The sequence below is a fragment of the Pelophylax lessonae genome, assembly GCF_965119305.1.
Source record: "Pelophylax lessonae genome assembly, chromosome: 2".
In the NCBI taxonomy this organism is placed as follows: domain Eukaryota; kingdom Metazoa; phylum Chordata; class Amphibia; order Anura; family Ranidae; genus Pelophylax; species Pelophylax lessonae.
The window spans coordinates 115,444,726-115,460,630 of record NC_138769.1 but is presented as its reverse complement, the minus strand read 5'-3'; the positions used below and the strand labels follow the sequence as shown (position 1 = coordinate 115,460,630).

The 15,905-nt window shown below is 41.8% G+C and overlaps 1 protein-coding gene across 4 annotated transcripts in view; it reads left to right on the top strand.

The window, feature by feature from the left end:
- Positions 1 to 15,905, top strand: part of ITGAE (integrin subunit alpha E) — a 146,889-nt gene that overhangs the window by 61,443 nt on the left and 69,541 nt on the right. Inside the window, exons 7-10 of one of the 4 annotated variants that reach the window (XM_082245838.1) lie at positions 7,008 to 7,115; positions 7,238 to 7,345; positions 11,190 to 11,305; positions 13,681 to 13,835. In XM_082245838.1, coding sequence (XP_082101964.1) covers positions 7,008 to 7,115; positions 7,238 to 7,345; positions 11,190 to 11,305; positions 13,681 to 13,835 — 487 coding nt within the window. Of the gene's footprint in view, positions 1 to 7,007; positions 7,119 to 7,237; positions 7,346 to 11,189; positions 11,306 to 13,680; positions 13,836 to 15,905 lie in introns of all 4 variants that reach the window. The other 3 variants (XM_082245837.1, XM_082245840.1, XM_082245839.1) reach the window with 3 other exon arrangements.

Genomic DNA, 15,905 nt, shown 5'->3' with positions numbered 1-15,905 from the left:
TTGAGGCTTCCACCAATTGACACAAAAAAATTGTCCTGCAAGACATTTAACAAATGACGAGCCCTAGGTGTTCCATCTGCCCAGCCAGTATCTGGAAAACTGAAGTCCACCATGATAATAACATTGGCCTGCCTTGCTGCCATTTCTAACTGTCAGTCTCCTCTTCATCCTTCAGGTTAGGAGGCCTGTGGCATACACCTGCTGTTAATTTCCCTTTTTGTTTGTTCTCCTGGCCCACGCTGCTGTTAATCACAGCTTTTGAGGAGGGACTGGTGGGCTGGGCCGAGTCTGTTCTGTGTGTCTTATGGACACACAGAGTGCGGCTTGGGAGTGAGCATGCATGAAAAGGGCCGGGACAAGGGGTGGGCAGGAGGGGGAGCTGCCCTGGGCACTGTGGTATCATGTGAGGTGGGGGGCACCAGGAAGAGATGAGAGGAGGGGAATTTGTGTTGGGAGGGGGAAGTTGGAGGGTGGAAGAGGATAAATTTTGTTCTAAGAAGGGAAATTAGGAGGGGTGCTAGGAATGGTGATTTGAGGGATTTGTATTGGGAGGGGAAATGGCGGAAGAGGATTTGTGCTAGTAGGGGACATTTTTTTTTTTCTTTGAGGGGGGCAATTTGTGCTAGTAGGGATGCTTTGTGCTAGGAGGGAGGAATAGGCGAGGGAGGAGAGGATTTGTGCTCGGAGGGGAAATTTGAGGGATAGAGGATTTGTGCTCGGAGGGGAAATTTGAGGGGTAGAGGATTTATGCTCGGAGGGGAAATTTGAGAGGTAGAGGATTTGAGCTAGGAGGGGTGTTTTTTTTTTTGGGGGGGGGGGGTTTCTGCTGGGGGGATTTTGTGAGAAAGAGGATTTAGGCTTGGAGGGAGAGTGGGGGCGTGGGGGGGGGGCAAAGATTTGTGCTGGCAGGAGGGATTTCAGCAGGGGGGCAGATTTGTACTTGGAGGAAGGGGAATTTATGCTTAGGGGTACGCCTGCAGATTAGTGCTCGATTTTTTCTTTTTTGGGTTGGGGGTTTTGCTGACACATAATGCTCATACATGTTGTGGAAGGGGCAGTTTAACATGTTTGCCCTGGGCTGTAGGTGACCTTGTCCCGGCACTGCGCACGAATGCCCCAATAGCAAGTGGATTGCTGTTGGGCCACTTGGCAGGGGGGAGGAGCCAGAAGACAAGGGAGGAACCTGAACATCAGGTATACTGCTGAGAGGCTGTATACCTGATGTCCAGTGCCAAGCTTCAGTTAAACCTGTGTCATGTGCACATATGCCCGCTCTATAATTTGAGGGCCCAACCCCTAGTGATACTTGCTAGAATCACTGTGGTGTTATGTGTGTCTCCTATCACACTGAAGCTGGTGTGGGGCCTTCATTTGTCTCTCTTATTCAGCTATATGGACTCTTATTTTGTTTACTACATTATCAAATAAGCGCTGCATAACATGTTTGTTATTTAAAACACAAATGGGAGCCTTTAGTATAAACTTTAAGTAATGAAGAATGCTAGAACTTCTGTCAGATTTGTATTGTTGTCTGTTTCCCTGCTGCAGATGGCCTCTCACTTCCTGTCTGGTAAAATGTTGCCCCAGAACAAAAAGTGATAAAAATCTCTCTTAGGCCTCATGCACAATGAGCGTTTAAACCTGATGCATAAGGCCCAGGTGTTTATATGTGGGTGGAAGGTACAGGTGCACTGTCCAGCCCCACTGCTGGTAGCCTCAGAGGCTGATAGCTGCAGCAGCTGGACAATGAACCTAGTGGTACTTAGGTTTAGGGCAGTAGGTGCCCAGGGACAAACACACACTGCTTGCAGCTGAATCTCACGGACTGGGGTGAAACACCTAGTGTGCATGGGGCCTAACAGAACTTCGGATAGCAGTAAAACCTGTCAGGGGCTAAACTAAAACAAAAAAGTTCTGGTTATAGATACACTTTGAGCTGTATGCACACAAGCCTCCTGCGTTAAACACGGTTGAAATTGATCTGGGAGGTACCGTGTTTCCCTGAAAATAAGCCTGGGTCTTATATTAATTTGAGGTACAAAAAATGCATTAGGGCTTATTTTCGGGAGATGTCTTATTTGTCCCCGTCTTCTTTCCCTCTCTCCCTCCCTGTCAGCAAAGTAGTCAACATCCCTGAAATCTCCAAAATGAACTCTAGACAAAGTCCTTGTAAAATCATTCAATCTGCTCTGTATATGGATTATATAATGTCCAGTTTGTGTCTTTATGTAATGTTATAGAAAATACCATATTTACAGCGTTGCTGGGCGTTCGCATGACCCGCCAGGGCTCTTCTTTCCAAGCACTGCCGAGGGAGATGGCGGGCCCCTCTCCCTGCAGCCCTGTTCTGAGCACTGCAGGGAGAGGGGCCATTGACGTCAGCTGGGAGGAGGAGGAGAGCTCTGGCGGGTCACTGGCGCTATAAATAAGGTATTATCATGTTACATACAGCCAGGAGGAGGAGGACTGGACATCATATAATACTTTTACAGCACAGATTAAAACCAGGCTAGATGGTCCCTGGATGCCGATGTTCCTTTTTTATATTAAAGCAACTTGTCTGAACGCACCTAGACATTCCTGGTCTGTATTCAGCCATAAAAACATAACTTACTTCCAGATGTGTTTGCACAAAATTCATGTATTTTGACAGCTAGTGCACGACTGTACCTGTAAAAGTATTCTTACCTTTTAAGAAGAAGTAAAAATATCTGAATACTGAAGTAGTAGAAAGTCATTTAACTATGGGAATTCTAGCAAATATACAGTGAATCCGGAAAGTATTCACAATGCTTCACTTTTTCCACATTTTATTATGTTACAGTCTTATTCCAAAATAGATTACATTAATTATTTTTCTCAACATTCTACAAACAATACCCCATAATGACAATGTGAACGATGTTTGTTTGAAATCGTTTGCAAATTTATTAAAAAAAAAAAAATAAAAATACATACGTACGTAAGTATTTACAGCGTTTGCCATGATATATTGCTTATTGATTTTTCACAACAGTCACCAATTGCACTATTATTGTCATTGATTGTCCAGTATTATTATTTGAATTATTCGTTCATAATAATTGGGTCACTGTAGATATATGCCCCACATGGATGATGCACATACCTATAGTATATTTAATGGTTTTCACACTTATTTGCATCTCTAAGATATTGATTTAAGTTCAATATATGCTACCAATACAGATATAGTGTGTACATTTTACAGATACACCCTACAGCATATTACCTAAAAAAAAAAAACGTTCATTCATACCAGCGCCTACTTCATTTTTATATATATATAGTTTTATGGTACATACCATCAAAACAAAGGGGCAGCAGGTATTTATATAGTGCCATAAATTAGAACCTGGCGCCTTCACCTGTACAACCAAGATAACAACAGGGCAACTATGTGAATGTCCTTGACTGTCCCCGCCAGTGCCCAGACTTGAACCCGATTGAATATCTCTGGAGACATCTGAAAATGGCTGCGCACCGACGTTCCCCATCCAACCTGATGGAGCTTGAGAGGCCCTGCAAAGAAGAATGGAAGAAACTGCCCAAAAATAGGTGTGCCACGCTTGTAGCATCAAACTCAAAAAAACTTGAGATTGTAATTGGTGCCAAAGTTGCTTCAACAAAGTATTGGGCAAATGCTGTGAATACTTATGTACAGTATCTCACAAAAGTGAGTACACCCCTTACATTTTTGTAAATATTTTATTATATCTTTCATGTGACAACACTGAAGAAATTACACTTTGCTACAATGTAAAGTAGTGAGTGTACAGCTTGTATAACAGTGTAAATTTGATGTCCCCTCCAAATAACTCAACCCGAAGCCATTAATTTCTAAATTACTGGCAACAAAAGTGAGTACGCCCATAAGTAAAATTGGGCCCAATTACCCCCCCCCCCCCAGTGTTATGTGACTTGTTAGTGTTACAAGGTCTCAGGTGTGAATGGGGAGCAGGTATGTTAAATTTGGTGTTATCGCTCTCACTCTCTCATTCTGGTCACTGGAAGTTCAACATGGCACCTCCTGGCAAACAACTCTCTGAGGATAAATAAGAATTGTTGCTCTATATAAAGTTGGCCTAGGCTATAAGAAGATTGCCAAGACCCTGAAACTGAGCTGCAGCACGGTGGCCAAGACCATACAGCAGTTTAACAGGACAGGTTCCACTCAAACAAGTTGAGTGCATGTGCTCAGCCTCATATCCAGAGGTTGTCTTTTGGGAAATAGATATATGAGTGCTGCCAGTATTGCTGCATAGATTGAAGGGGTGGGGGTCAGCCTGTCAATGATCAGACCATACGCCGCACACTGCATTAAATTGGTCTGCATGGCTGTCATCCCAGAAGAAAGCCTCTTCTAAAGATGATGCACCGGTGGCGCACCTATTGGGTGACCCACCTTAAGCATGTGTTATTTAATGGATCTTTATTGACATTCTCTCAGTTGCAATCTAGATTTTCTATCCCTGGGTCTATGCTGTTTTATTATCGTCAGTTACAGCATGCTGTGCAAGCCCAAACCTCCTTGCAGCACTCACAGATGTCTCCCACTCCTATATTCTACCTAATACATACTTTTACTTCCACCAAGGGCTTCATCTCCAGCTGTTACGCTTCCTTTCTGGGTGCTTACCTGGAGATGTATCCCAGTAGGGCGTGTGAGCATTGGTGTTCTGATGTGGGGGACATCCCAAATGAACAGTGGAATGGAATCGGTCCGGCTGTGCTCACTTAATGTGTCTCACCAGGTGTCTCAACTGTACATACTCCTTAGGGTGCACCACACCCCATTTAAACTCCACTCCATGGGTGTTCGGCCGGATGATTTGTGCAGCAGATGCGAGCGGGAGGTGGGGGACCTGGTGCACTTATTGTGGAAATGCCCGAAGCTGCACGGGTATTGGTCGGGGGTTCGTTCCACTATTAACAGAGTCCTGGGCTTGGTGATTCCTCAAGATCCCAGGCAATGTCTTTTGGGTATTTTAGAACAAATATTGGAAGATAAATATTTACAGGAAGCAGCAGGGCGGGCCCTATTTCAGGCTCGTCTACTCATTCTTCGACATTGGGTGGCCAAGGACCCCCTGACTTACAAGATGTGGTTAGAACAGCTGGGCCTTACTCTCCGCACGGAGAAGTCTATCTATCAGCAGCGGGGTTCTACTGCTAAGTTCTTTAAGGTGTGGGGGGTGGCTGGGCTCTCCTGGTATGGCCCCCACGGAATTGGTTCTGGATCGACTGTTGCTATAACCCGTGGTCATGACCGGCCAGTCTAGGGGGGGCTCTGTCTACTTTCAGATGTCTTTCCCTTCTCCTTTGTCAGTTTGGGGAGATCTCTGACCTATTGATGTTGTCTATTTTTCTAAGTTGGATTGTGCGTTGTATTTCTTTGTATGTTTTGCACTGATCTGTTGACTGTGTGTTCCATAACATGTAATATTGTGCGCTTTCTCAATAAAAATTTCCTTTGATTCAAAAAAAGATGATGCACAAGAAAGCCCGCAAACAGTTTGCTGAAGACAAGTAGACTAAGGACATGGATTACTGGAACCATGTCCTGTGGTCTGATAAGACCAAGATAAACCTATTTGGTTTAGATGGTGTCAAGCGTGTGTGGCGGCAAGCAGGTAAGGAGTACAAAGACAAGTGTGACTTGCCTACAGTCAAACATGGTGGTAGGAGTGTCATGGTCTGGGGCTGCATGAGTGCTGCCGGCACTGGGGAGCTACAGTTCATTGAGGGAACTATGAATGCCAACATGTACTGTGACATACTGAAGCAGAGCATTATCCCCTCCCTTCAGAGACTGGGCCGCAGGGCAGTATTCCAACATAATAACGACCCCAAACACATCTCCAAGACGACCACTGCCTTGTTAAAGAAGCTGAGGGCAAAGGTGATGGACTGGCCAAGCATGTCTCCAGACCTAAACCCTATTGAGCATCTGTGGGGCATCCTCAAACGGGAGGTGGAGGAGCGCAAGGTCTCTAACATCCACCAGCTCTGTGATGTCATCATGGAAGAGTGGAAGAGAACCCCAGTGGCAACCTGTGAAGCTCTGCTGAACTCCATGCCCAAGAGGGTTAAGGCAGTGCTGGAAAATAATGGTGGCCACACAAAATAATGACACTTTGGGCCTAATTTTGACAATTAAACTTAAGGGTGTACTCACTTTTGTTGCCAGCGGTTTAGACATTAATGGCTGTGTGTTGAGTTATTTTGAGGGGACAGCAAATTTACTCTGTTATACAAACTGTACACTCACTACATTGTAGCAAATTGTCATTTCTTCAGTGTTGTCACTTGAAAATACATAATAAAATATTTACAAAAATGTGAGGGGAAATACTGTACATGCGATTTTTTTGTTTTTTTATTTTCAATAAATTTGAAAAGATTTCAAACAAACGTCTTTCATATTGTCATTATGGGGTATTGTTTGTAGAGTTTTGAGGGAAATAATGAATTTAATCCATTTTGGAATAAAGCTGTAACATAACAAAATGTGGAAAAAGTGAAGTGCTGTGAATACTTTCCAAGTTCACTGTATATCATATAGAGAGAAGGTGACTGCCTAATTTAGAGCTTGCTGTCCTGCCAATTCCAGTGAAAGAGAAATCAGCACATTGGTGTTGCGCTTTTCTTCTCCTGTCCTCTCCATTTAGACCCTACCAACTGAAACATGTCAGCAATATATGATGGTAAAGATTCTGACTGGCTCACTGTGCTGGTTTACCATCTGAGTAGATGGAATACTGAGAAATAAAATTAAAGAAATACTGAGAAATTTAAAAAAAATAGGTATATTTGAGGAAATTATGGCAGTATGGTTGTTGCATTAATATTGAGTTTGAATACATAAATTACTTGACTAAGGGGTGTAATTTATATTTTCTTGAAGTCCTGTTTCAGTAATCAAACTCTAAAGGTCATTCGTTTCTTGTGCCTTTTTGTGTTTGTTAATTTGTTTCTTTTATAAATAGAGATCAGCAGTAACAAAATGGAAATGAAGAATGATCCCAAGGAAATGAAAAGCTATAATAATGACAATAGTAACAACAACAACAATAATAACAACAACGATGATGAAGGTGGTAAGTTAAAAAAACTATTTTTCTTGCCCCTTTAAAAAAAAAATGTGTTATTCTATTTTTTTTATGATATATCTAGACAAAGATGAAAATTAAAAAAAAAAAAAAACTTTTGTAAATAGAGATCAGCAGTAACACAATGGAAATGAAGAATGATCCTAAGGAAATGAAAGGCTATAATAATGGCAATAGTAACAACAATAACAACAACGATGAAGACGATGAGGGTGGTAAGTTACCACTATTTTTCTGACCACTTCTAAAAAATGTGCTATTCTATTTTCTAGGTATGCTCCACACAAAAAAAAAAAAGAAAAGACAAAAAACGGGATATAAGAAAAGCAACTTAGTTGTAATTCAATTTGACTTTTAAACATAATGCTTACCATTTACACTCCAGTGCCAGTCGATTTTGCATCCATTGTGGATAGTACTATAATATAATGTAATATAAATGTATTTAGAATTTCAGTACAATTGCTCCTGAGATAACATCAAAGAAGATATCCTATGTAAAATACAAATAATCTAACATTATGCAGGATGGCTGACAATTGTCCAGAGTCCTCCTTTTTTTCTGAAAAGTTCAGATGTTGAAAATCTGATTAAAAAAAAATATTTTTTGAACAGCACAAACAAACCATAATCATAATTACAACTGTAAATTATAATTATAAATTAAAACAATAATACAAAAAATATATCTGTGCACAGTACAAAGAAGTTCTATATGTTTCTTTACAAGTATCCAAGTATGCACTCTAATGTACCTTTCTTAGGCAGTCACATATATAGATTTTCAATCAGGTTTTCGGGTATTTTTTTGAACCAGAGACATCCACACCAAAATGGATGCAAATGAGGTCAATGAACCAATGCACTAACCAATAAATAAATAAATAAATAAATACAAACCCAATTCCAAAAAAAATTGGGACACTGTACAAATTGTGAGTAAAAAAGGAATGGACTCATTTACAAATCTCATAAACTTATATTTTATTCACAATATAATATAGATAATATATCAAATGTTGAAAGTGAGACATTTTGAAATGTCATGCCAAATATTGGCTCATTTTGGATTTCATCAGAGCTACACAGTCCAAAAAAGTTGGGACAGGTAGCAATAAGAGGCCAGAAAAGTTAAATGTACATATAAGGAATGGCTGGAGGACCAATTTGCAACGTATTAGGTCAGTTGGCAGCATGATTGCGTATAAAAAGAGCCTCTCAGAAGTCAAGATGGGCAGAGGATCACCAATTCTCCCAATGCTGCGGCGAAAAATAAGGGTGCAATATCAGAAAAATTGCAAAGAGTTTGAAGTTATTATCTACAGTGCATAATATCATCCAAAGATTCAGAGAATCTGGAACAATCTCTGTGCGTAAGGGTGAAGGCCGAAAAACCATACTGGATGCTCATGATCTTCAGGCCCCTAGAGGGCACTGCATCACATACAGGAATGCTACTGTAATGGAAATCACAACATGGGCTCAGGAATACTTCCAGAAAACATTGTCGGTGAACACAATCCACCGTGCCATTCGCCGCTGCCGGCTAAAGCTCTATAGGCCAAAAAAGAAGCCATATCTAAACATGATCCAGAAGCGCAGGCGTTTTCTCTGGGTCAAGGCTCATTTAAAATGGACTGTGGCAAAGTGGAAAACTGTTTTGTGGTCCGACAAATCAAAATTTTAAGTTCTTTTTGGAAAACTGGGACGCCATGTCATCCGGACTAAAGAGGACAACCCAAGTTGTTATCAGCTCTCAGTTCAGAAGCCTGCATCTCTGACGGTTTGGGGTTGCATGAATGCGTGTGGCATCGGCAGCTTACACATCTGGAAAGACACCATCAATGCTGGAAGGTATATCCAAGTTCTAGAACAACATATGCTTCCATCCAGATGTTGTCTCTTTCAGGGAAGACCTTGCATTTTCCAACATGACAATGCCAGACTACATACTGCATCAATTACAACATCATGGCTGCGTAGAAGAAGGATCCGGGTACTTAAATGGCCAGCCTGCAGTCCAGATCTTTCACCCATAGAAAACATTTGGCGCATCATAAAGAAGAAGATGCCACAAAGAAGACCTAAGACAGTTGAGCAACTAGAAGCCTGTATTAGACAAGAATGGGACAAGATTCCTATTCCTAAACTTGAGCTACTTGTCTCCTCAGTCCCCAGATGTTTGCAGACTGTTATAAAAAGAAGAGGGGATGCCACACAGTGGTAAACATGGCCTTGTCCCAATTTTTTTGAGATGGGTTGATGCCATGAAATTTAAAATCAACTTATTTTTCCCTTAAAATGATACATTTATATGTCATCTATGTTGTATTCTGAATAAAATATTGAAATTTGAAACTTCCACATCATTGCATTCTGTTTTTATTCACAATTTGTGTCCCAACTTATTTGGAATCGGGTTTGTAGATGGTGAATCACTGTGTGAAGCAAAGTGATAGCAGCCAATTAATTGTAGTGTCATCACATACAATAAAATATAGTTATAGTATAGAAAATCGGCGCTGAAATACACAGATAGAAATATACAAATATATATAATGTGTTAAAATCCAGTTGTGTAAGGAAGTGTGCTAATGAGTGCAAAAACCTTCAATAGAAAAAACACATAATAGTGAACTAAATGTGAAAGGAAAGAGTCCAAAAAATTCCAGCAGAAAACCACAAATATGTGGAAAGATGAATAAATAAATATAAATAAATAAATGTAATGTCTATAAAGTCCAACCAGGTAAGTGACAATAATAAAAGGAAAAAGGTGTCTTCTGTGTAGAGCAAAATTCCCAGAAACCAGCAAATAATTAAACCACCTATTGGTGCAATGGCCGCTCACCTCAATGCAGAGTATTGATAGCGTTCAGATAAATCCAAAAAAGGGACAAATCCTTCACAGCAATGGTGGTTTGGCGTAACGCAGGGATAATAATCACACAGGGATATGCTCCTATGTAATATTGGATCTTCCACAGCAGCAGCAATCAGCTCATTAAAAAGCAAATGTATAACTCCATAGTGCAGTAAATCGGGATAAGTATTTTATTAAAAATTAGTAGCTTACATTTAAAAATGGTCAAATCTGTATTTATAGTAGACCAGCAGGGTCCCCAGATGGTGTGTAGCTTCTAAATGAAAAACTTCCTGTCTTGGGCGAAAACCGTAAGTGACGTCACCCGGCTCCTTCGGACGCGTTGCGTCACAACTGACATGACTTTATCAAGGGTTTGTCCAAAACCTTGATAAAGTCACGTCAGTTGTGTATTTGTGTATTTTAGCGAGACCGGAAGTTTTTCATTTAGAAGCTAAACACCATTTGGGGACACCGCTGGTCTACTATACATACCGATTTGATCATTTTAAAATGTAAGTTACTAATTTTTAATAAAATACTTATCCTGATTTACTACACTATGGAGCTATACGTTTGCTTTTTCATGAGCTGATTGCTGCTGCTGTGGAAGATTCGATATTACATAGGAGCGTATCCCATTGTGATTATTATCCCTGCATTAAGCCAAACCACCATTGCTGTAGAGGATTTATCCCTTTTTTGGATTTATCTGAACGCTATCAATGCTCTGCATTGAGGTGAGTGGCCATTGCACCTATAGGTGGTTTAATTATCTGCTGGTTTCTGGGAATTTTCCTCTACACAGAAGACACCATTTTCCTTTGATTATCGTCACTTACCTGGTTGGACTTTATAGACATTATATTTATTTATTTATTCATATTTACACATATTTGTGTTTTTCTACTGGAATTTTTTGGACTATTTCCTTTTACATTTAGTGCACTGTTATGTGTTTTTTCTATTGAAGGTTTTTGCACTCATCAGCACACTTCCTTGCACAACTGGATTTTAACACATGATATATATTTGTATATTTCTATCTGTGTATTTTAGGCCGATTTTCTATATTATAACCTTTTGGATGTCTGTCCTTCATGTTGGTGGATGAATATTTTTTAGACTGCACTGTACTCTCTGCAATTACATTTTATACTGGCTCTATTTTAAACATATTCTGTACATTTTGGCAGGAACGGAGATCGCCATAGTCCTCGATGGCTCAGGTAGCATAACATCAGCTGATTTCAAAAAGGCAAAGGATTTTATTTCAAATCTGATGACGAAAATATGGGAAAAATGCTCTGAGGTTTGTTATACTGTGTGAAGAGAACAATGCTGAGCCTCTTTAAATAAGCTAGAACTTGAGAATGTAAAAAAGTTTTTGCTCTAAAGCCTAGTAGGCTTTATCATTTTAGGAATTAGTATTTTGAAATAGAGTTGCAATTGTAAATTCACCTGTGAAAATATAAAATCACTAATTCGTCACCTGTGATGACACATTTGAATTAAATATACTCATAAAACAGAACATAACAACAGAATGCATACAGTATAAGGTATTTAAACTGTTTTACCTAGTGAAGGATTTCCCCTCTACTTAACTAGTTAAGTAGACACACTTAACTCAGACACCCAAGCCATAATGCATAACCATGCTATGGACTTTTCTGAAGTTAAAGAGAATGCCACTTTGTCCATTAAGGGCACTGTGGGGTAAGGAGAAATTATTTCCAGATATGAAGAAGCATGTAATCATCTAATTTTTCTCCCAGAATTCAGTGATCAGGCCTGAATCACCAATTGCTAAGCTTGAATACTGTCAAATTCGGGAGAAGAGCAGGTCATTTACCCTGTGTAGGCTCCACCACAGACCAAAATGGAGCTTACATAGGGATTAGACTCAGGGCTTTGGCAAGTAAAGAGGGTGTCAAGCGATCATGGGAAAATTTTGCTCCGGCACACTATGTCTGCTGCTATTAAATCCTTTAGGTTTCATGGGGCTTTTAGAGGCATATCTTTAAATCAAATACATTTATTGAGATTATGACATGGTTTAAACAAAAACCAACAGTTTTTCCCATCCCAGAAAAAGAATTCCCTCACCCACCCAACAATTTAACGGTGGGGTTCCAAAAACCAAAAACATGCAAGTAGAAATACATATATACTAGGGATAGGCCGATTATCGGCAAGGCTGATATATCGGTGTCCGATATGCACTTTCCTTGATATATCGGTATCGGCCCTTGAACTGACCGATATTGCCGATATTTTTGTGATGTCATTCTGCCTTCTTAGGCCGCCTCCCTTGCATTGGACATCCTCGTCTGGAGTCGGGACTAGTCTCGTGGGAGTGTATCACAGCCATACACCCACCCACAGCAGCCCGGTGCCAGCCAGCCACCCATATCCACAGGCCTTGTACCAGCCAGCCAGCCTAAGGCACTGTATCAGCGAGCCAGCCAGCCACCCACAGGCCCAGTACCAGCCAGCCAGCCACCCACAGGCCCTATACCTGCCAGCCACAGGCACTGTACCAGCCAGCCACCCACAGGCCCTGTACCAGCCAGCCACCCACAGCCCCGGTGCCAGCCACCCACTCACCACAGGTTGCCAGCCACCCACCACAGGGTGCCAGACAGCCAGCCACCCACAGCCCTGTACCAGCCAGCCCCAGGCACTGTACCAGCCAGCCACCCACAGGCCCTGTACCAGGCAGCCACCCACAATCCCTGTGCCAGTCACCCACCTACCACAGGGTGCCAGCCAGCCAGCCACCCACAACAGGGTGCCAGACAGCCAGCCACATATAACAGGGTGCCAGCAAACCAGCCACCCACAACAGGGTGCCAGACAGCAAGCCACCCACCACAGGGTGCCAGCCAGCCAGCCACGCACCACAGGGTGCCAGCAAGCCAGCCACTAAGCAATTTAAATGTACAAAATATCGGCCCATATCGGCCGATACCGATATGTTGTGACCAAAATATTGATATCGGTATCGGTCCTGGAAAACAACATATTGGTCTATTCCTAATATATACACATGCTGCTCTTTTTAGCTAGTTAGAGAAATACAGCAAACCTTTTCTTTTGCAGGTGTTTTACATGCCCAGCATAATTCCCCAGTGCTTTCCTGAACCCAGTAAGCTGTGTGTGCTGCATAATTTCTATAATACAAGTAAATAACTGTATGTGGCCATGCTCTTGTAAAAGAAGCATCAACATTTAACCACACATGCACATCAGATGTATTTTCCAAAGCAGAAATATGACTGGTACGCATGTACAGTTAAATGCCGATGCAAAGAAGCATCAGCATTTACAAGAGCATGGCCGCATACAGCCATTCACTTGTATGGCAGGCTGTATATGGCACTTAAGGCTTCCCAGGTATGGAAAAGCATGGGGAAATTTGAACACTTCATTTAGACTTTCTTCAGAGTGCTGACCTCAGATGATATTGTCATGGTATTGGGCACTTTGGTAACAGCAAACATTTTCCTGAAAATTAAAACAGCAGTGGCAAATGTTGCCTGGAATTGTAAGTAGGATCTTGAAATCTGATGCTGCTATTTTTATAGCAGTTGGAAAAAAAATTCTGAAAACACATAAACCAATACGAATACACAGCATTTTTTTCCTTGCACATATTCTATCTTTTATATCTTCTCCTTTCAGTGCGAATTTGCAGTTGTCCAGTATGGGGAAGTGATCCAAACAGAATTTGACATTCAAGACAGCCGCAGGGACAGCAGCTACATCCTACAAAAAGCTGAAGCTATCGAGCAAGTGGGAAATGTTACAAAAACAGCATCTGCCCTCCTCCATGTCCTGTGAGTAATTTGCCTTTAGAAAACAGACCATTTCCTAAGTTTGTAGATTTTAAACACTCAGGCTAGGGGAGGAATTAAGGGCAAACTGGGCAGTTGCCAAAGGTGTTGTAGTCTTTGAGCCCAGAGTCATACCCCACCCTGTGCTTCCACCTATTTGTCTTGAGGATAGGGCTACAGGAAAAGTGGGAGAAAGGAAATTACCTATTGTTCTCTGGTTCTACTTGCTGCTTGTGTCCTTTTTGGCCAAACCAACTGGTTCATAGCACACAGGTTCATTAGCTCGGGTACACAAGCTCTTATCAAATGTAAGTGTTTCTTGGTTCAGTATGATATTTTCACATGAGTCACACTTGTGTAGCACCCTACAAGGTAGGTGCTAGGTAAAGTGTAGTAGGTCTTGTCTGCTTATCAGCAGGGCCATGATTTTCAGCTAGGCTGGCATGTGTTCCCAGGTGTGCCTGTTGAGTTGGGGAGTCTCCCCACTGTGTCCCAATGAGGGCTCTCATTGGGCAGTGGAGAAAACCTGACCAATAGCACACGAGGGCTTGTATCTATCCTGGAAGGGCAGATTCTGCCGCAGAGCATTCTGGGAGAGGGTATAAGTCTGTGGGGAGCACATGACAGATTGTCTTTAGTGGGAAGCAGAGTCCCTGGAGGGAGGATACGGCTGTCTCTGCTCCTGACAGGAAGAATCTGGTATCCCAGGCGGCTTGCCTGAGGGGGTACAGGGCTGATCAAAGCTGCAGAGAGGATCCGGTGTGCCGAGGACCAGCGGAGCTGAGGGGGGACAAGTTTCAGGAAAGCATTCCCAGTCATAAGTACTGCAAACTGCCCCTGGGGGTCTGCCTAGTGAGAGGGGACCACTCGGGAGAAGGTCAGAGGGATCCAGGGGCTAGCTAGCCGATGCAAGAACAAAAGTAAAAGCGGTGCCAGTGTTGACCCTGAAAAGCAAAGGGGGTGCCAGTGGTTGGGCCCTGAAGTGCAGAGTGTAGAGTGCAGAGTGTACAGTGCAGTGTGTACAGTGTTAAGAGTTGCAGCAGCATTACAAGAGGCTACAAGAGTCAGGAAGGACTGGAGGGAGCAGTGTCAAAGACTTTTGAGCTAAATAGAGCATCAGAAATTAGTCTTCAGTACAGTCAAGGACTTTTGAGCTAACCAAAGTGTCAGAAGTCAGTTTCAATACAGTACAGCAAGTCAATGATTTCAAGCGCCAGCAAGTGTTGGTCGGCATCCAGCCGGTGTCAAGTCAGTGCTGAAAGGCCTTTTTTTTTTAAGTGTCCCAATTTGTACCTAGTTGAGCCAGAGGAGTATCCCACTCATTCCCTTCTCCCATCCCCATATAAAATAAACAAAACAAACCAAAGATGCCAGCCTGTTCATTGTCTCAGATCTCACACTTGGGCAATCAGCTTAAATGTGCTGTTGGTGTTACCAGTTACCATGGCAGACCCACATCAGGCCCAATGCCTGGAAATATTGCTACACTTGTATACCATGTATCCTTTTGTTAAAGCTTGCTATACTGACTTGGAAGAAAATGTAACCTGTGTACTGAAGTGCTTTGTTTAATTTTGTAAAACTCAATAGAAAGCTAGTGTAACAGAAAGAATATTGAAAACCAAAACATTTTGTTTTAGTTTTGCATAGAGTAGTGAAGAAAAAGCTAAAGATAGGCACTCCTATATATATTAGGAGTACAGTAAAACCTTGGATTGCGAACATAATTCGTTCTGGAACATGCTTGTAATCCAAAGCACTCTTATAACAAAGCGAATTTCCCCATAAGAAATAATGGAAACTCAGATGATTCGTTCGCTAGTCCTTCAGTTTATAGTCTATATACAAAGATTATAGCAATGTGATAGGTTGTGTAACCATAAAATGTCCATCCACAATATGCAGCCTTCCCAAGGGGATTAGAAGCAAAATCTAGCAGAGCTACAGAATATAAGAGAGATGAGAGGCGCCTCTAAGTGTAGCAATATGGTTACATTTAATGAAGGTTCAACATTTAGCAACTCACATGGTTGATGAATAAAATAGGCACACCTAAGTATGCAGGCATCCGGG